The following is a 21,341-nucleotide window of genomic DNA, read 5'->3' on the forward strand; positions in this document are numbered from 1 at the left end:
CTTCGGAGATCTCGGCAGGTCCACTCCTAAAATGTCTTTTATGTAGCTTAGTATTTCCTTCCAGTAGGCGACTGCCTTAGGACACGTCCACCACATGTGGAACAAGTCTCCCTTCTCCCCGCAGTTCCTCCAACAGTTTGGTGAGTAAGACTTTGTCATTTGGTGGATGCGGTTCGGGGTCATATACAATCTAAGGCACAATTTGTACGCAGATTCCTTTATTGTAGTGCATCTGGAGGTGCTGTGTGCACGCGCCCATGTTTGGTACCATTCCTCCTCCGTTAGTGACTCTTGGATATCTCTTTCCCAGTTCATTTTGTATGCGAGATGGTCGTTGGAGAGGAGTTTGTAGAGTCTAGAGTCCCCCTTTGCTGTGTTGCCTTCTTGAAGCGACAGTTCTAGGCCTGATGGTGTTCTCATGCCCACCTTCTTCACCGTTGGGTGAGTAATCCAGTGTCTAATTTGCGCATATCTATAGCGTTCGTTTTCACCTATATTGAATTTCAACTGGCAATCTGTGAAGAGCAATGGAGCGCCGTCTTTGTACATGTCTTTCAGGTGCGTCGTTTCTGCCCCGGCCCTGTCTAGCCCACCCAATATCCACGCTGAAGACCCGGAGTGAAATCTGGGTTGCCCATCAGTGGCGTATATGGACCCATTCCACCAGGAATGTGTTTCTTTTTCCGGGCTTTGTCCCAATTTAGTAGAGACCGTTTTGTCATTTCTAGTAAGGATTCTCGGCTGTTTCGGTTTTCTTTGGTCAGGCTCAGAAGGGCTATTAGGAGGATGGTTGAGACTGTTTGTTCGATTCTGCACCATCCTTTATGTTCTTCTGGTTTCGCCCATCTCAGCATTGGCGCTAATTGTGCCGCCATAATGTATCTGTCCATTTCTGGAACTCCCAGACCACCCATATGTGGGGAGTGCATTAAGATTTGTTTCTGGATTCTAGGTTTCTTATTATGCCATATGAATTTGAATACCGCGTTCTGCCGCTCCCGAATCTTGGCTGGTGGTATTGGCACTGGCAGTGAGCTTAATACATAGAGGAGGCGGGGGAGAATGGTAATTTTGACCGCTGTGATGCGAGCGAACCATGACAGCTCCTGGGAATCCGATCTGCGCATGTCTTCCTGTAATTGTTTCCACAGCGGTGTTATGTTTGTCTGATATAGTTTGTGAGGATTGCTGGCGAGGTGAATTCCTAAATATTCCAGTTTTCTTTCAACCCAGTGCATCAGGAATGATCTCGCCAGAGTCTCGACATCCTCTCTTCTTGCCGTTATGTTCATAGCTTTTGATTTGGCGATGTTTATGGAGAACCCAGAGACTGGTCCAAATTCCTCCAACTGGGGCATGGCTCTGGGCATTGTATCTTTTGGGTCTCCCATGAAGAGCATGATGTCGTCCGCATATAGGGCTATTTTGTGGGTTTCCTGACCTATTGTAACTCCCTTGATACTGACGTCCTGGCGGATCTGCATTGCACATGGTTCCATTGCCATTGCAAAAATTGGGGTAGAGAGAGGACAGCCCTGTCGTGTGCCCCTTCCAATCCCCACAAATTCTGTACCTTGACCATTGATCCTGAAGCTTGTCGATGGGTGTCGGTAGTTGGTGAGCACCATTTTCGTGAATTCTGGACCGCAACCAAACCGCTCCAAAATCAAACTCAGATAGCCCCAGTCCATGCTGTCGAAGGCCCGGGTGGCATCCAGAGCCGCTATTGCAAATGATTGTTGTGTACGTCGCCCAGCGTCTATGACGCTACTGCCCTTCTGACGTTGTCTTGTGTGCGTCTATCGGCAATGAACCCTGCTTGGTCATCCTGTATTATATTTGGATGAATTTCCATTAGACGAGTTGCTAAAATTTTCGTGTAGATTTTTACATCTGAGTTCAGCACTGCTATAGGCCGATAGCTTGCACAGTTTTGGGATCTTTGCCTGTCTTTAGTGGTAGTATAGTTATGGACTTCCCCATATCTTGCGTGACCTTCCCCTCTTCTCTAATTGTATTGAATAGTTTTGACAGCGGACCTAGCAATTGTGTACGAAATGTTTTGTAATAGCCATTGCCAAAATCGTCTGGACCTGGAGTCTTATTTGCTGGTAGTGCTGTGATAGCGTCGCTGATTTCTTGGGCCAAAATTGGTTTCCCAAGATTGGTTCTGTCTTTCTCTGCAATTTGGGGCAGCTGGAGAGAGTTGATATAGTTCAGTTGATGTTCGGAGTCTAGATTTTCCCCCTTTAATAGTTCCTTGTGAAATCGTTTCATTTCTTTTTTTTCTAGCTCTGCTGTGTGAGGTTTCCCATGGGAGTCATTTAGCTGCACTATGTAGTTCCGGGTTTTTTGTTTTCTTAGTTTTGCTGCCAGGAATCTATTAGCCATGCCTACATGTTTCCAGTTGGATTGTTTTGTTTTTAGCAGCGACTGGGCCACCCGGTCCGCCGTGTGGTTCTCCAGTTGAGCTCTGATTTTCCATAGTGCTCTTAAGGTTTTCCTTGAGCCCAGAGTCTTGTGTTGGGCTTCTGCAGCTTTCACCTCTCTTTCTAGTTGGTATGCCGCTGCTTGTGACATGAATTCTCCCCTGATCACTGATTTTCCTGCGTCCCTTATTACCCCCCAGGTCGTTTCCCCGTTATCGTTTTCTGTAAAGTAGTTGTTGATTGTGGTCTCCATATGGGCTCTTAGTGCAATGTCTTTTAGAAGAATTTCGTTTAATCTCCAAGGTGGTTTAACTCTGTTCCCTTCCACTCCCCATCCACACCCACCATCACTGGTGCATGGTCTGAATGATATTCCACTCCAATTTCTACTTCCGTTATTTGCGTAACTAATGTGGATACTAGGATCATATCTATCCTGGAGTAACTGAGGTGAACCGCTGAGTAGTGGGTGTACTCTCTCCTATCTCCATGGAAGAATCGCCAGGTTTCAATCACTCCTAATTCTCTGTAGAACCGGCGGCCCAGGGCTTGTCTGTTTTTCTGATCAGTGGTAGTTGGGGGAAGAGTCTTATCCAGCACTGGGTCCGTAACGCAGTTGAGGTCCCCACCTATTATCAGTTGGCCCTCACACCAGCTGCCGAGCAGATCCGTTATGAACACATCTTGGCGGCTATTTGGAGCGTAAATTGCTATGATTTTGTACAATTTTCCTTTTATCAGCCCTTTAAGCCCCAAGTATCTGCCTTCTTTGTCTTTGCAAGTTTGTAGTTTTTAAAGTCTAGGGCCTTCCCAATTAGTATAGCCACTCCTCTTTTTTTCTCACCACTTGGAGCAAAATATTGTTGTGGAAAGCACCGACTGGACATGCGCTTTTCGTCTTTGGGGAGGAGGTGTCTCCTGCAGGAGCCCAATCGCTGTCTGCATTGATTTCAGCCTGTCTAGTATCGCCCGGCATTTTATTGGTGAGTTCAGGCCCTGTACGTTCAGAGATATGACTCTTGACTCAGCCATTTTGGTTTAGGAGGGGTTGCGCTGTTACAAGCTGGGATAGAGTTGTGTCTGTGCCTTCCATGTTTACTTTTTGGTGCCCCAGGGCTCGGGTTTGTGCAGTTGCTGTAGTTTTTGATACGTTTTGTTATACTCGCCGCCTTCCAGTTCTCCCTCTCAACTCCCACCTTGTGGGTGTGCTGTTCCCTCTTTTCTGTGTAGGTTTTGTGTGTTTTGATGTATTGTAAACCTCCATCATTGTTCTGCTGCTGTACGTTCCCTGGTTAGCCGCTTCTTCGAGCGTCCTTCCGTATCTTGTCATTCTTGGCTCTGTTGCTGGATTTTGGGCTTCTGTTTTTTTTTGGTTTAGGCTTTTTCTCAGTTGACCATTCCCATGGTTTACTCGCAGTGTCTTGGGAATTGGGGCGTGTACGGGCGACCGGACGTTCCTGGACTTCTTCTAGCTGCATGATTGCACCGCCCTCCTCACAAGTAATAATCTTCTGCTGTTTACCCTCCCACATAAATGAGAGGCCAAAAGGGTGAGTCCATCTATATCGTATCTGTTTTGCTTGTAGTACCTTTGTGATTGGCTGCATCATTCTTCTTTTGCGGAGCGTGACGAGTGCCAGGTCTTGATTCAGTTGAATATGGGAACTATTGATTGGGAGGTCATTGTGGAATCTTGCTGCTCTCAGTATTTCTTCTTTCTGACCGTAGGACGTTACTGCTATTAGCACATCTCTGGGTCTTGCACCCGGGTCATTCCGTTTTTGGCCTACTCGATGTATAAGATCAAAGCCGATTTGGTCTGATTGGGTTTCCGGCAGAAGGCTGCTGAAGCACAGTTGCATTGTATCTTTAAAGGAAAGGTTCGCCCAAAATTTTTTATTTCAAAAATAGATAGGCAATATAAAAAAAAAACGATTGGCATTTTTTTTTCCGAAGTCCCTATGTAAAATTTTGAGCAATTCAAGCTCAAAAATTGAAAAGGCAAGCACATGGGCGCATCCATTTTGTGAAATGGATGCCCGCCTGTGCTGGCTTTTGCTTTTGCGGCTTTAATGAAGGAAAAGCCAGCCAGCTGTAGTAAACAAAAGCTACCACTGGGTGGCTTTTCCTTCATTGGTGCCGGGACTCGGAGGACGCGGACCGGAGACTACAGGCAGTAAAGCTGCAGCTGCATCTCGGTAAGTGCTATTTTTTTTTTTTTTTTTAAATAAGCACTAGCTGCGTGTTTTTTTTCTAAGTTTTCCAGGCTGGAGGAGCCCGGAAAACTTAGAAATAAAACCACAGCTTTAAAAACGTTGTATAAATACAACTTTGTGTTTGAAAACGCTGCGGTTTTTCTTTCTAAGTTTCTCAGGCTCCTCCGAGGCTGAGAAACTTAGAAAGAAAAACTGCAGCGTTTTCAAACACAACCACGTGGTGTTTCTGCGTAAATCTGCTTTCCAATTTGGGGCTCTAGGGCTCCCCACCGGGAGCCCTAGTGCCCCAAATGGGAAAGCAGATTTAGGCAGAAACACTGCGGCATGTAAACACAACCGTGTTGTGTTTCTGCCTGCCTTTTGCTTTCACTTTGGGTCTACGGTGCTCTCCTGGGGGAGCACCGGAGACCCAAAGTGATAGCCACGGCAGGCAGAAACACAATGTGGTTGTGTTTGAAAACGCTGCGGTTTTTCTTTCTGAGTTTCTCAGGCTCCTCCTTCTGCTTGTAGTTCTAAGTTGGTTGTTGCGGTAGCCAGCTGTTCCAGGAGGATACTGTTCTGTTAGATTCTTCTGCAACAGCTGATAAGGCATTTTCGACTGTATCTACTCTGTTTCCTAGGTCCGTCATTTCTCTGCTTACCTCCTGGAGGGAGGATTTCAATTCTTCATTCATCTGTTCCAGCTGGTTGTGGAATGAGTTCGTGAGTCGGGCTTCCATCCCCTTCAGACAGTTCAGGAGTTCCGCCTTATCTGACGACATTGTGGATGATATTGTTTCTGCTGTACGGTCAACCAGTAGGGGGGCTGACTGACTCTCCTCTCGTCGACTCTGATCCCAGCACTTTTCAATTTGGCCCACTTTTTTGGCTTGGATTCTTGATTTTGACTGTCCAGATCTACCTATGACCCCTGGCATCAGAGCTGACCACTTCAGTCGCCGGAGCGCAGCTATACACTCGCTAATCGCGTCTTACCGATTGTCCTTGAAGTCGCGTAGCTGTAGGGATTCACTTCCACCGATTCCCCACTGACCGCTAGCACTCGACAGGTCCGCCAGCAGTATGGGGAGAGGGGGACTCGGGCAGACCAACCGCAACAGCAGGGGGCCACACTGTCCCAAGTTCCGTGATCTCACTGTTCCCAATCGGCGTACCGTGTCGGTGCAGTTTGTGTGTTCGCCCCCTTTTCAGCAGGGTTGCCACTTGCCACTCCTCCTCTGGAGCACCGCTCTTCTGTCTACTCTCCTATTTTGCACTGCCCGTCCCAGCCACCAGCAGGTCTCGCCGCCTATGTCTCCTCTCAAACACTATTCACAGCAGTTCATCCAACTTATTCAGGATCATGTGGAAATAAAATCATTAAGAAATGACAGCATAAATTCACACCAAAAAAGGAGCTAATTAAACTCTCATCAGTATGTGACACACTGAAAATAAACCTACTCTTGAGTCCGGCAAACGTTGGATATAGCAGATGCAATCTTTGGGGGCATGAGCATTTCTTTTTCTTGGCTAAAGCCTGCATGTGTTAGGCTGAAGGTGAAGTAAATAATTATGCATTTGCAGAGTGGTGGGCAGCCGTGCTCCAGATAAGATTGAGGTGGTTGTGTTTTACTGCCCATTTTTTTAAACTTTAAGATTAAATGGGATTTCAAGGGATTACAATGTGTTTTGTCCTTTGCAAGAGAAATAAAATGTTACATCCAGACGACTCGTGCAAAAAGTTACTATGGAAATATGTGACAGCGGTCCACCTCATGACAGAAAAGCAAGTTACTCTCACGATTAACAGATAAAGCAGAGGGTGCGGCAGCACAAGCACTCTCTCACAAATGGAACAGAGATGAGCACTAACAGACTGAGGTTGCCCTGCATGCAAAGAATGGGTAGCGTTCTAGTAACGTTTACCACACTGACCCCAAGTTATGGTTAAATGGATGATTAAACCTGCATAGCACACTCATCTGTGCCCCAGATTGTTTTGATGTGGGAATATTTTACACATTGCCTTTTATCATTCGAGTTCAAATTACATTTTAAGTTAAAATGATTTGCCCCTGCAAGAGTGTAGAAAGTATCCGTCGGGCAACCAAAAAATGACAAAACTCGAAAATGTACAGAACACAAACAAAAGTTGTGTAGCAGAGGTGTCTGGCTTCAAACAAAGTATTACATTTGTCAAACGTTCTATATATTAATGTGTATGAACACACCTCATAGATGCATCTTGATAAATGCAAACAAGACAGGAACTCATAACATTTGTGCACTGCAAGCATGCATTCACTGAAAAAAATTATTTGTTTCTTACAAGGGATACTTCCCAATTGGAACTGTTCATCTTATTACAGATAAGATCCTTAAATTCTAAGAAAATATATATGCATGCATAAAGGTTGTATATGCTATAAGCACATAGACACAAAACACAACAGAAATGCACGTCCACTGCAGTTTTGGCTGTGATCAGTGGAAGAAGGCCCTATGTCGGTGCTTTGGAGGCTTTGACGAATTACTGTCCGTTTGTGAGCATGGCGTGGCAGACTACAGGAGCCCTACCATTATTCCTACGGCTGAGAGGTGTTGCCCAAGTGTTTTTCGGAAGAGAAGAACCCAAATACAGGGCTCGAAATTGCTGTCTGCTGGGAGCTATTTAGCTCTTGCTTCTACCCTAGACGAGAGAGGTTAGCTTAAAGCTTGCAGTTACCAGGAGCAATTTATTTGCTTCGCAACGCAACTGGAGCTTTATAAACATGCATATGTGACACTAATCGAGTGTTTTAGAATGTAAATAAAAATGAATTTAAATATAATGGATCGTACTTAATGGGCAAAAAGTTAATGTGCATATTATGTGGAAGATAGATTTGCAGTGCAAAGTATTTACTCCTGATTCCCCAGCCCGACAACCATGATCTAGTTGCATCTCCTGCTCATTGAGTCGGAATTTCGAACCCTGAAATAAAAACACTGCAAAGCACTCTTTGAGTGTAGTTGTGGGAGCTGGGGATGTGGGGGGGACTGCTTATGTGTGGTGATTCATCTTTTTGTTTACCTACACATCTGAACTATGTATGATCTGAGAAGGAGAGCGCCCTCTAGCAGCTGCCCTTTCCCCTTGTAAAGCACTCCCCTCTGTCCAACACTCTGGCACCTCATTCTCGCCTTCAATGCCACCTTCTAACTTAATCGCCTAAACGCCCATACCGGTGTTCCTTCTACAATCTCTCGCAGTAGCAAGTGGAACAAACCTCCCTTAACTGAGGTGTGTTGTTTTTTTTGTTTTTTTCTTTTTTTTTTTAAATCAACTACCGAGAACCTTAGATTAGATTTAGAGGTTGCTGTGCCCCTCTCTGGTTTCAAAGAATTCCAAGGACTAATTCCCCTACTCCTTGTTAAACACAGATATTCAGTACAACTCCTGTCCCAATGGTCAAGTGCGCCATGAGGAGTCTGCTGGTAGTACTCGAAACAAATCTGTTGTTGCCCGTTCACTACTCGCCTCTGTTTTTCGAGCACTTAACGGGTGCTTCTAATCCATTTTGGATAGGGGTGGATATTCCTATCTCTCCTTCCTCCCCTCAATTGTCACATTTTCCAATTTTGACAAATTTGTAAGATCCCTCAATTGCTGCTCTCAATTTTGTACTGAACTCACTTGTCGGACTCTACGGCATTATCAAGGTGGTTTTAAAGCAACAAAAATGCACATTGAATTCTGATACTTCATATTTGTCATTACTGGATGGCATGATGGTAGTGGTAGCAGGTTCTAAACGTGTTATTCCTGCTTCTGTGACCAACCAGCCAAAGTTTGCCCTGAGCCCCTGTTGGTAATTGACTCTGATCCAAGTGCTGACTTGACAACTACTGTTCTGCAAAACCCTATACCACATTTGAGGACAACTAATAAAGTCCATCCACAAACAAACAAAATATTCATCAAGTCTGTCAATGCCAATAGAGATTGTTGGAAATGTTGAATGTCCATGCCTAGGTTCAAACCAGCGATCCCTCAATCTGTTTCCTTTGTTGCATACGACCCTGATTCTGCGTCTAAGGTGGTGACCAAATGATCAAATCAGGTAAACAGGCGGGCAAATCATAAACTCCCATCTTCCTCTGAAGAATTAATAAAAACTGCTTCTGAGGGCGGCATCTTACCCCGTTTAGTTAAAACCCTTGGCTTTAAATGTGGAGCAGCACAACTCTACAGTTTCCACCATCTGTATCTTGGATGATAGTCCCTTGCCCGAGGCTGCTCCTTTGAATGGGGCGCAGTCTTCATCTGGTATACTTTTAAAAGGATTGTCTTCAAAAGATCACCACATTTTGCTGGCCCAACAGAGGCTTTTTTTTCCACAGTTGCTCTAGCTGTACGACTCGAGCCAAATGTGAAAGATAAACACTTGCACATCCACGAGCCACTTTGCTTAGGGATAAAGATTGTGGAATTGTTGTAAATTATCATGTGGCAGCAGTCCATCTGGTGACAGAAATGCAAGTTTCCCCTCACAATTAATAAAGCACAGGGTGCGTTCGCATAAGTACCCTCTCACAAATGGAACAGATGAGCTTCCTGTAAAGACTGGAGGGGGCGTCTGTACTTTGGCTTTCTATATGGTAGGGGAGAGGCACAGAGGACCCCAGCCAAGATTCCCCATTGTTGGTAGCAATGGCCGAGCAATCAGGGCATAGCTTCTCAGGAGGTGATGCAGACTGGTTCTTAAGTACAGTGTAGTCCCCAAGCCCCACAAAGGAATGTCCACACACGGTATTAGTTAAAACATTCTTTATATAATTAAGTTCAAGGTTATGTACACTATCGCAATAACTCACTTTGTGCTCAGAAAATCTACAATGGCGAATATATACAGTTCTAAAGTGGTACCACAATTATTATCAGATCTCATTAAAGTGCATCAACTATACTCTGGTTAAATGTCACACAGATCATTTACTAAAGGCAACCAACAATAGACATAGGAGGAAAACAGTTGGTTAGAACAATTGGCAGAATATTGGCCCCTACCACTAGACACAGCTCTGCGTGGAGATCACCCCCCCCCACCTGGGCAACCTGTAAAGTAAAGATATATCACAAGCCCTGTCCATATATTGTTCTAGAAGTCTTATTTCCTTCTACAATAGTTCTACAACCCCAATGTACCTGCAATAGCAGAGTTTGTCGTCGGGTCTTTGATGGATTCTTCTTGAGCGGCTCCCTTTAAGGCAGGAGCCACGGATTGTCGAGATCCCACGAGGAAAAGGGTTGAACGACGACGGTGAGGTGGCAGCTTCGTTCCTAGCGGTGCTCGTCGACGACTGAGCGTTGGCGTCCTCCAAGGAAGAGGCGTGCGGGGTGCCTCGTTGACGATACTTCAGGACTGCAAAGAGTTTGAAGAACTGTGGCCCAGCAAGGGCGTCTAGTCATTGGCGTCTCTGTGGTGTTTAGGTGGCGGGAAACCCACCGGCGGATACTCCTCGGCGCATCAGCGACCCTGACTTTCTCAAATGTTACTTCGGCAAAGGGAGCACGGCGGCTCTGGACGGCGGTTGGCGACGGTGATGGACAACAGTGTCTGGGCGCTTCTCCTTGTGATTCCGCGGCGGTCCCCGTCTCCGGTCAGCAGCCTGTCGTAGGTCTGTCTACCAGGGAGCGCTAGCAAAGATTAGCAGTGCACGATGGTCCCTCGTAGCTAGGGAAAAGGGCGCCTAACTAGGTCCTCTCTGGGTCAGTCCTTGGAGACATAGCAGCTTTCAAATTGGTGAAGTAGAGCAGCAGCAAGACTTCTCTTCGGCAGGGCTTCAAGGTTAAGCTTCAGTTTCAACTCCAGTTTCTCTTCAGCTGACCTGGGTTCTTGCAGTCCTGGTAATCGCTGATCTGGCCTTTAGTGGCACTATACTTTGTCAACCAGGGTAGCATGGACAGTGCAGTCTCATTTTGTCATACATTTGTTAAATGTTCCATGAAATATAATTCATCCAAAATGAACATGGAAAGTCACATTGTCCCAACAAGCCAAAATGGATAATAGTCTACACCCTAATGTGACCCAAGTGCTGATCATGTCAAATCTTGTCATGTATTCCACTGTGGGCATGCAGAAGTCCTTGTGTGTGTTGCTTAATGTTAAGAGATCCTGTGCATGAGAATTATGAATTGTTTGTTCATTGCTCTGTAATTGTTGACTTATCTGGTTCAAACATCTCTCTCACACAGGCTGTTGCTAAAGCAGCACTAGCCGTTGGGTGTCGCTGCAAAAGCAGTTCGTTTTTAGTGCTCTCAGACCCTCCCCCCCCAGCCCCTTCCTTGCCTAATGCCTTATGAGTCTCTAACTACTAGCCTACCAGTCTTTTGGTTCCTTATCTTGTGTCCTTCATGAGCTGCTGTTCTTTTTTTTTTTTGTAGTGTGGGGCGTCCAAAGCATGTGCGAGTCATGGCTGGAGCCCTTGAGGGGGACCTTTTTATTGGACCCAAAGCTGAGGTAAGATGAATCTGCTGCTCAGTTTCTCTGACCTTTACCCCTATCTCTCCCCCTTTCCATTGTGTTCTTTCAGCCTTGCTATCCGCTTTGCCCAGTCTACCCTGGTCTCCCACCCACCCCCAAATTAGGATGCTTGTTGCCGTGCCTTCTACTTACTATACAGTCCCTCAGAGTGAGCCTCACCATTGCTTGAGTCTTCTCGTTCCTGATTTCCTTTGGTCACAGTTCAACTAGGGGATCCCTTTGATCACTTACAATTACCAATACTCCATCCATGTTTAGATAGGTTACCTCTGTTCTGCACTACCAACCACACAGTGAACCATTGCCCCCCATTACTCCCTGAACTCAGCCAGTTACTTGGATGATTCAGCCCATCCCCTGATTGACTCAGCCTATCTTTGCGTTTTTTTTTCTTCTCCTGCACCCTCTTACCCATGATTCTCACATTTCTACACTCGAAGATGTGTTGTACTTGCCACCAACTGCCCCATTCTCAATGTATACATTAGTGCCCCTTCACCCGCCACATCCTCGCCACCCAATTATTCCTTCAGCTCCTACTCTTCCTCCCCAGATTTGCTTGGCCCGTACTCATGAGTTCTCTCACCCCTGGCTCCCTATGTCATGCCTCCCAGGTTTGTCGCCCCCTTCGCCCCCAACCTAGCTCCACTGCTTCAGGGCTACCTTGCATCACAGGTGCACTTCATCACGCACACATACTTCCCAAAGCGCTCTTCACCAGCCCAAAGCCGGGAATGTCTGCCTTGCCTTCCACGCTGTGGTCCCTGAGCCTCCATTTTCTTCAGCTGTTATCCCTTCTTGTTGCCTCCTTTTGGTCACACCTCATTCCAGAGATATGAGAGGAAACCTCCCATTCCATGGATGCTTTGAGCCTACCTCACTACCTCCTTAGTTCCCTAATCTTTTACCAGTATTCTCTCCAATTCCCTGTCTTCAGTCTTTGTACCCCCCTCTCTCTGACTCTGAAATGTGGCAACTGTATCATTTTGATGTAATGGTTACTCATTCTTTAGGAGCACAGAGGGCTCCTGTCCATCCGCTACCCCATGGAGCACGGGATAGTGCGTGACTGGAATGACATGGAGCGCATCTGGCAATATGTGTACTCCAAGGACCAGCTGCAAACCTTCTCTGAAGAGGTAAGCTAGCAGCCAGTGTATTGTATTGTATAAAGGGTCCAGAAGGGCTACCAAAACTTTCATCCTTTGTCACTTATGGAAATGACTACCGTAACTCTGCAAGGTCTCCAGTTATTAGGTGTTGAGTACCTTTCCAGTGTGATATTCTGGGCAGCATGGTACAAATCATGGCAGTGTGGCTGTCGCTCAGTCAAAATAGCTGTTGAAAACATATTTGATGACCTATAAAAATCCATTCAGTGAGAGTACCTTTTATAACTTGCAGTTCAATAGGGGATTGGGCACTAGGAGGTGAATTGACTCACGCAGCACTGAGTGATTAAATGTGTTTTCTTTATTGTATCAATTGGATCTAATGGGTAAAAGTGATCGGAATTTCCAAGATTTCCACCTAGTGATTTAATCAACAATTATAGGTGGCCAGCCAATGTTTTAACCCTTCCGGGTCTTTTTCAAGGCCAAGGTATTAGCGGACTCCCATGATTGTTACAATTTTTCTTTTTTTTTATAGTTTTTTTTTTTTTTTGCAATGCTGGTTCCTTGAATCCTGTTTGGGAGGCTGCGCATGGCATTGCCTGTGCTCATCATTGTTGGGGAGAATTCTAATTTCTGTGTGAATTCCCTTCTACCTTGGAGACCCCCAGCTCTTTTGCTGGACCGAAGGACTTTAAATTTTTATCCTGGAGAGAGTGAGCCCTTTTTCTCACACTGTCATGTGTTTTTATTTGATTTGAACTCTGTGTTTATGGGCATCGCCTTTTTGTATTGTGACACACACAGCACCTTCAGTGAGTGTCACAGAGAAGTCCTTTTGGATTTCTCATAAGGTTTAAATATCTTCTCTTGGATAAACTACTGGTTCCAAGAGTAGTAAAGTGAAATTGACTTTACTTACCTCTGTTACTTTGTAGACCCAGCACACATCTTGTGTGGAGTGCTGGAGGGCTTACTTAGTATCCCCTTTGTCTACTTTCTCATGTAAAATTTTTATGTTAACCTTTCTACAAATGGCTGGGGGCAGTGGTTTATTTTTCCTACCAGTGTGTGTTTTTACCGCAGGCTGAATCCTCAGCTGCAGTATTGCACCTGTGGGTGCCCATTTTGTCAAAATGGCCCGGTCTTCTTTTTCACCATTTGTTGTTGGAAAGGTCCTTCTTGAGATTTACTTTGCGCGCCAAACCAGGTTTGGTCCCTTTGTTAATTTTGTCTTTGGTTCCAGCGTGTCTGGCAGGGTCAAGAAGTGTGGGAGGTTCCCGAAACGCCCTGTGCTTAGTCTCCTTGGTTACAGGAATGCACCCAAAGGTGATTTGCTGGCTGGCTGTCCTTGAAGGACAGACTGTATGGTTGACAGCTAGGCTGCGAATGAATGGGAGAAACCGGCATAAAAGGCAAGGTCTTTTGCAAGGAAGGCAGAGTCGACCACTGGACGAAGGACTCCGAAGAAGAAACTGGAAGAGAAGCATGCTGCAACTCCAGGAGCGTTGGTTTGCCCGGTGAAGCCCTGCTGCAGCGCTGAAGCATTTTCGCCTCGACTAGAGAAGTCCGGAAAGGACAACTTCTCCCCTTGGGTTGGTGGGACCAATCAACCCCAAGACAAACCAGACTGGAACCCCTCTCTCTGCTGGCTGTACTTCGCTGCTGTAGGAACTGAGTGCCAGGGGACAGGAACACCAGAATCGAGTGCATCGTTTTTAAGTCGGCCCGAGCTCCAGGAAGATCCTCCGGACTCCCTCGAAGCAGAGCTAACAAAGCCTGAGCCGCCTCAACTGAGTGCTGGACCCCAGAAGCAAGGAAAGTCCACAAGCGTCCAAGAACTGCAGTGGTGCTATTTTTGCGATTAGCTGAAACTGTGAAGTGCCGCTGAGCTGAAGTTTGCCCATTGCTGCCACAGACCTTCAAACCGTATTGCAGGAGTCCCCGGACGTCGTCTTTCTTGTCCCCATGACTGAGGCCCAGGAACAATAAGATTTGCAGGAACTACAACAGGAACAGAAGCCAGCTGGAACCTTTTCTTCAGACTCAAGGTACTGTGAACTAGGGGTACTTACCTCTTGTGTGCCGCTTGCTAGCTCTCAGTTGCATTTGCTGCCTTTCACAGAGTTGCTTGCAGCTTTGGCCTTCACAAGCCTCCCAGCGTGTTGCCCAACAGTGATTTCATTTTACAACAAATCTCTCTTTAACATTGTGCAAGACTTTTGTGCTAATCTTCAAGAAGTGCCTCAACTCCCCTAGACTTTGCTCAGTTGACATTGGCTTTCCTGGCTCCCTGTAGACTCTTCTTACCCTCTGTGTTGATCTGTCCCTCCAAAAAGGCATATATACACACCTTACTTGTATTATTGGGAAAGGGTTAACCATATTGCATTGGGGGATTGAAAGTGCTTACCTGTTTGAGAAACTTGTCACCCTATGTTTCCTTCCATAACCTTTCCCTTTTTTTCCACCACCCTCAGTATTGCCTTAAATGTACAAGCGATATATTAATGTCCAGTGTCCTAACTATTGAAGTCACTTGAGGGTATCGGAAGTGTCTTTGTGCCATCCCAAAAGGGAATCTACTTAGTTACTGAGAGAGTGTATTTAAGTGTTGCATATTGCTCCCTTCTAAAGAAGGCTTATTTTAAAACAGACTGTTAAATTAATAAATAATTATTTTATCAAGTATCCTTGAGTATGTGTTATTTGAATGCATGTCAGTGTGAATCTGTTACAACCCTACAGCTCTCTTGAGATAAGTTTGACTGCTCAGTCACTCTACCAACTTGTGTAGTACTGGCCTATACCAAAGGTTGGGGTTACCTATTGCCAAGAGGACAAGGCTGGTGTAGTCTCCCAGAGGGTTAGTACATACAATCTTGCCTAACAATAAGTGTTGCCTGTATAAAATAAAACTGTAGGTCAGACAATAGGTGAGCTTGTTGAATCTTGTGCCTTTCAGCTGTGGGGCTATATTTGAAGAAACCTTTCGGCTCGGTTGGCATCCCGGGATGTGTATTTTATACAGGCACCACTGATGAGCACAGGCAGTGTCATCCGCAGCCTCCCAACTGGGATTGAAAAAAGAAGAAAACCATCATGAAAGTCCATTAATACCATAGCCTTGAAAAAGACCTGAAGCGGTTGCAACGCATGCTGGCCTTGCAAAATCTACTACCCCACTAGCACTGGTGAGTACTTTTTATGTAGGGCGAGCACCAGTTGCAGGATACTCTAACTTGCTGGCACGTTTGGGGATGTTAGGAACTTATTTTGCATTTACTGCAAACACACTTTGTATGCAGATACTGGCAAATGCAACTTTGATGATGCATGCTTGGCAGCATTGTCACCAGTCACCTTAGGGCGAGTGCGTTTAGCTTATTTTGAGTATGTAAACTAAGGAACTCGCCCTGCAGATCTAGTGAGATTTTTAATAATTGCAAGGCCCGGCGTGTCGGCTGACCAACTCCATTTGTTAATTAAATCACTTTGTGGAAATCTTGGAACTTCCGATTACTTTATTTGTACTCGCCAGTGCAAGATATCTGGGTCCATTTCCTACCTTTTTAAAACTTGTCGCGCAAGAGTTAATCCGCTTTCGGTCTCTTGACCCTTCTATGAACCTGCCATTTATTAGCTAACTTTACTACACAGACAATGCGCTGATACCTCCATTATGAGGGACAGAAAGGAAAGTTAATTTGAGGAACTACTTGAGGGCAGTAACCTATCTTTCTCCATCATGGCTCTCGAAATGGAGCAAGGTGTTTTCACATGCCTACTGTGCTGGAACATGAAGTAAAATATGGTGTGCCCCTTCTGTCGTACACATTTATTTTATTATGGTAAATATTTGAGTAGTTGCGCTAGTACTTTACGTGCTTAAAAATGAAGTTCGAACCTGACTTGCAGGGTTTGGCCACTCCCAGGCTCTACCCATCTTGCTCACTTCCTTTCCTTTTATGCTCCTTTCTTTTGCCTTAGGAAACAGATGGCCTCCTTTTGGGGGAGGCCTGTAGTCTAAGCACAGCAGAAACTTAGTATTGTCTTTTTTTCAGGGGGGATTCTGGATCCCTTTGCTACTCTTCAAATGTTATGGTTTAAAAAGTGTTCAGCATTCCTGATTTTGAATGAATTGTGTCCTGCAACGTATTCCACATCTTTGACATGTAATGTCCACAGCTGTGCACTTCGGAAACTTTTTCGGCAGAGGGCGTCATGCGTCGCTGGCGTCGGGTCGATGTCCCTCGAAGGCCTCCGTCGAGGGCAACGTCACCGGATGTTATAAATAGGACGCACTGCGCCCATAGCCTCAGTTCCGTTTTTTCCGCAAATGTGTTTGCTTCGAGAACTCGGCGCGCCTCGTGTATTCTTCGTGAGAATGTCTTCCTCTTCGGCCCCTCCGACTCAGCGATCTGGCTTCAAGACCTGCCAAGACTGCAAGTCTAAATTGTCGATCACCGACCCGCATCGCCTTTGTTTGTGGTGCTTGGGCGAGAGTCACGACACCTACGACGGTTCCAAATGCCAGTCGCTGATTGCTTAGGCCTTATGGGAACGTAAGGGGAAGCTCCAGGTAGATGGAGGTTCAAAACCCAGTAGGTTTCGTAAATTCAAGTCCAAGGGTATGTCCACCTATGACTCGAGGGGTAACTCTCTGTGTCGGAAGGAGGCCCGTGGGTCTCGTTCCCAGAGTGGTTCCTGCCATTCTTTGTCCTCGTCTTGGCATTCTAGGAAGCGCCGTTACCGGTCGCCTTCTCTGTCCTCCTCAGAGGATGGTGCAGCGAGGAAAGTGGCTTGCCCGACTAAGTCCTCGACCCCAGAGGAATGGGCTGCTTTTCAGGAACAGATGTTGGCGATTTTCCAATTGCAGGGCACAGTTTCATCCGTGCCTTCTGACGAACCCGGCAAGGAACTGTCTCGATCCGTGGCTCGCACGCCTTTGGGCTCGGGTCCTTGCGCAATCTTCATTGGGAACCTTCGAGGTCCTGTTCGGACATGGCTCAGGATGGTCACAAGAGACGTGCTTCCAGGTCTCGGTCCTCATCCCCAGCGAGTCCGCAGAACCCTGCTAAGGGCTCAAGCTTGGCGGAGATCACTACTGCTGTGGATCCTCCTAGGAAGACTACTTCCAAGTCTGTGAGGCCTGTTATGGGCTCCAGGCCCTCGGCTGTTCTGAGACGGGACTTTTTCCTCCCTCTGGATGACCTCTATGAGGAGGAGAGGTCAGATTTTGATCTTAGCCCTGTTGAGCCTGATGGGGCTCCTGTCTTTTCAGGGGATAGCCAACTGGAAGAGTTGAGACACTCTTCATGATGCTAGTGGCTTGGACACTTCTCCGGAAGTGGAATTTGGCAGGCCTGATCCTGGGGCTCATGCTGAGTCGTCCTACAGGAGACTCATGGCTAGGGTCTCGGAGTATCTGGGCTGGTCCAGTCCTCCCAAAGATTTTGTGCAAGATGATCTCAGACATTTTAGATCAAGGTCTGTCTTCTGACCAGGTGTTACCTTTTCATATAACCTTACAGAAACGGGTGGCTGCTGCTTGGCTGTCACCGGAATATCTTCCGGCAGTTAACAAATCGTTAACCAAGAAATACCTCCCTTCTGGTAGCAACCCCAGCTACCTATCCACTCACCCCACTCCCTAGAGTTTGATGGTTCAGGCAGCTACGGCCACCTCGAGGCAGCCGGCGTACCCTACCATCCCTCCTGATAGGGATGACAAACGCTTCGACGGTTGGGCACGCAAGATGTTTTCTGCAGGGAGTACGGTGCGGCCAACCCCACTTGTGCCTTGGCAAGGTTTTCACACACACTGTGGAACTGTTTCTCTTGCGGCTGAGCATATTCCCGAGGGGGAAGAAAGGGATGGGTTCCTTGCTATCGTGCACGATGGCAAGGATGCCGTGTGAATCCCTTCAGTTGGGTTTGGACACGGCCGACAGTGTTAGCCGGTCCATGGCTGTGAGCACCATTATATGCAGATTTGCGTGGTTGTGGAATCGGGATTTTGCTCTGGATGTGCAAGCCCGTCTTTTGAACATGCCCTTTGATGGTGCGTATTTATTTGGCTGCAAGGCTGACGAGGGCCTTGAGAGGTTGCAGACCTCAAAAGCTGCGGTGAAATCTTTAAGCGCAGCCATGCGTCAACCTCTTCCTTTCCATCCTAGGGGACAGCAGTGGAGGGCAGGTTCCTTTCATTACTACTCCTCCTTTGGTAGAACGAGAGGAGCCGCCAGTCAAAGGGGTCAGCCTAAGAGTACCTGAGATGGTCGGGGAAATGGAGGTGCCAAAGCCGCTCAGGCAGCTGCCTCTTTGCCTTCAGGCACTGCCGCAGCCGCTCCAAAATAGTCATGAGGCCATGTCCCATGGTTCGCCGGTTGGGGGCAGACTGTCTCAGAATCTCAAAGAGTGGCAAGCCATTACTTCAGATGCGTGTGTTCTGGATACAATTGCCCATGGCTACTGCATTCCCTTCCTAAAGCGGCCTCACGACAATCCACCAGGGAATCCCTTTGACTCTTCCGGATCCGCTCCTTGTGCAGGAGATCTTGACCCTGCTAGAGAAAGGCACTATAGAACTGGTACCTGGAGAGGAGAGGAACAAGGGATGGTAGTCCCCTTATTTTTTGATCCCAAAGAAAGACCAGGGATTGAGACCCATCCTGGACTTGCATTGGTTGAACAAACTTCTCAGGAAGGACAAGTTCAAGATGGTCACTCTTTCTCAAGTCCTCCAGGCAGGATTGGTTGGTGTCTCTGGACCTACAGGATGCTTACTTTCATGTGCTGATTCATCCCAAGCACAAAGTACATGAGGTTTGCGTCTGGCGACTTGCACTTTCAGTTTCGGGTCCTGCCATTCGGATTGACCTCCGCCCGAGGGTCTTCAAGCTGATGGTGGCAGCGTATCTCAGGCGAGGGGGGGGGGGGGGGGCGCGAGGGGTTCACGTCTACCCCTACCCGGACGACAGGCTGATCCATGCATGCTCTCTCAGGCAGGCATTGGCTCACCTCAGTCTCACCTGCTGCTCCCTCCACAGGCTGGGCTTCTCCCTCAATTTCAAGAAGTTGCATCTGACAGCTCCAGTAAATCAGGGCTGTGTTGGACACGTCCTTGGGGAAGTGCTCGCCTCCCAAGGTGAGGGTTCATCACATTGTGCAGATGGTGGACAGGTTTCAGCATGCCCAGAGTCTCCCGGCTTTCGAATTTTTTAGGTTGCTCGGCCTCATGGCATCCTGCATTTTTCTGGTGCCAGAGGCCAGGCTCAGGATGAGATCCCTGCAATGGGTCCTCAAGGTGCAGTGGTCGCAGTTCTCCGGCAAGATTTTGGATCCTGTTCAGATTCCAATCTCGTTCTCCCAGGATCTTCTGTGGTGGGCCAACGAAGGGAACCTGATGAAGGGGGAGCCATTTTGGCAATCATGTCCGGAGGTGACTTTAGTGATGGATGCTTCCCTCACAGGATGGGGCGCTCATGCCAACGCCTTGACTGCCAGCGGTCGTTGGTCTCTGTCGGAGTCCAAACTCCACATCAACCTTGTTGAGCTGAGGGCCATCAGGCTGGCCCTGAAGGCTTTTCTGCCATCTGTGCGGGGGAAGTGTGTCCTGATCATGACGGACAACACAGTGGCCATGCTTTACCGCAACAAAAAAGAGGGGGGTCAGGGGGGGTACAGTCGCTCCCGTTGTGCAGAGAGGCAATGCAGCTCTGGGCCACCCAGCATGGAATTTCCCTCTTGGCAGTTCATGCGAAAATGCGGCGGCAGACGCTCTGAGCAGGATCTCTCACGAGTAGGAGTTGGCTCAGGAAGTCCGAGAGATTCTGCTCAAGGGAATTTCCTCCGAGAGGAGCCTTAGGAGACGCATTTGTAGTGGATTGGTCATTCCCACTGCTGTATGCGTTTCCTCCAGGCCCCGTTATTCCTCAAGTGGTGAGGTTTAGGTTCCACATGATCCTCATTGCTCTAGATTGGGCCAGGTGAGCGTAGTACCTGAACCTTCTAGAAATGTCCATCTGCCCTCCACAACGAGAGGATCTGCTCTCGCGAGGAGGTGGGGGGGGGGTCAGGTTCTCCATCCAAAGGTCAGGACTCTCAACCTTCACGCTTGGTATCTGAAAGGTTGAGATATAAGGATTGGGACCTCCCGGATGATTTGATGGAGGCATTTCTTTCGGCCAGAAGGCCAGCAACAAAATCCCTGTACCGTTGGCGTAAGTTTTGCGACTGGTGCAGAGGACAAAATGTTGATACTTTTCAGTGTTCCAGTCCTTTTGGTTTTGTCTTTCTTACTTTCTTTGGCCCACAGGGGCCTTCGTTTAGGTACCATTAAAGGTTACCTGGCGGCGCTGTCTCTATTGAAGCGCTCGACTGAAGAATGTTCTTAATTTAAGATTCCTTTTTGATTTCTCGATTTCTTAAAGGACTGACTAATGTGTTCCCGCCGTCCCCTTTCCAGGTGCCGGTTTGGGATTTGAATTTGGTTTTGAAATTTCTAATGGGTGCTCCATTTGAACCTTTGCACACTTGTCCTTTGAGATTGTCCTTCAAGACAGTGTTCTTGGTTGCGGTTACTTACGCTCACAGAGTGGGTGAATTGCAGACACTTTCATCGAAGCCGCCCTTTACTACGTTCCACAAGGACAGGGTGGTACCAAGGGTACATCCTTCATTTCTATCTAAGGTAGTATCTGAATTTCATTTGAGTCAGAAAGTGGTTCTTCCTCCTTTCTGTCCACCTCCTCATTCTGGAAAGGAAGAGGAGCGTCTACATAGGTTGGATTCTTGGAGAGCTCTGAGCTTTTATGTCTAGGATGTCCAGGGTCAGAGTGGACAATCAACTCTTTGTGGGATATGCTGGACACCAATTGGGCCAGACTGTTACTAAATGGACCTTGTCCAGGTGGATTATCCTCACCATTACTGAGTGTTACCGATTGGCGGGTAAGGTCCCTCCTGAAGAGTTGCAAGCTCATTCCACTAGGGGCATGGCTACTTCCACCACCCTCCAACGGGGAGCTCCTATTAGGAATATTTGTGAAGCAGCCACATGGGCTTCTA

The 21,341-nt window shown here is 47.2% G+C and overlaps 1 protein-coding gene across 1 annotated transcript in view; it reads left to right on the forward strand.

Moving 5' to 3' along the window:
* ACTR1B (actin related protein 1B) overlaps positions 1 to 21,341 on the forward strand; it is a 130,240-nt gene that overhangs the window by 49,717 nt on the left and 59,182 nt on the right. The window contains exons 3-4 of the mRNA XM_069619062.1: positions 11,058 to 11,133; positions 12,171 to 12,296. Of these exons, the coding sequence (XP_069475163.1) occupies positions 11,058 to 11,133; positions 12,171 to 12,296 (202 nt within the window). The remainder of the gene's footprint in view (positions 1 to 11,057; positions 11,134 to 12,170; positions 12,297 to 21,341) is intronic.

This window comes from Ambystoma mexicanum, chromosome 10 (assembly GCF_040938575.1).
Source record: "Ambystoma mexicanum isolate Mex_15411 chromosome 10, UKY_AmexF1_1, whole genome shotgun sequence".
Lineage (NCBI taxonomy): Eukaryota > Metazoa > Chordata > Amphibia > Caudata > Ambystomatidae > Ambystoma > Ambystoma mexicanum.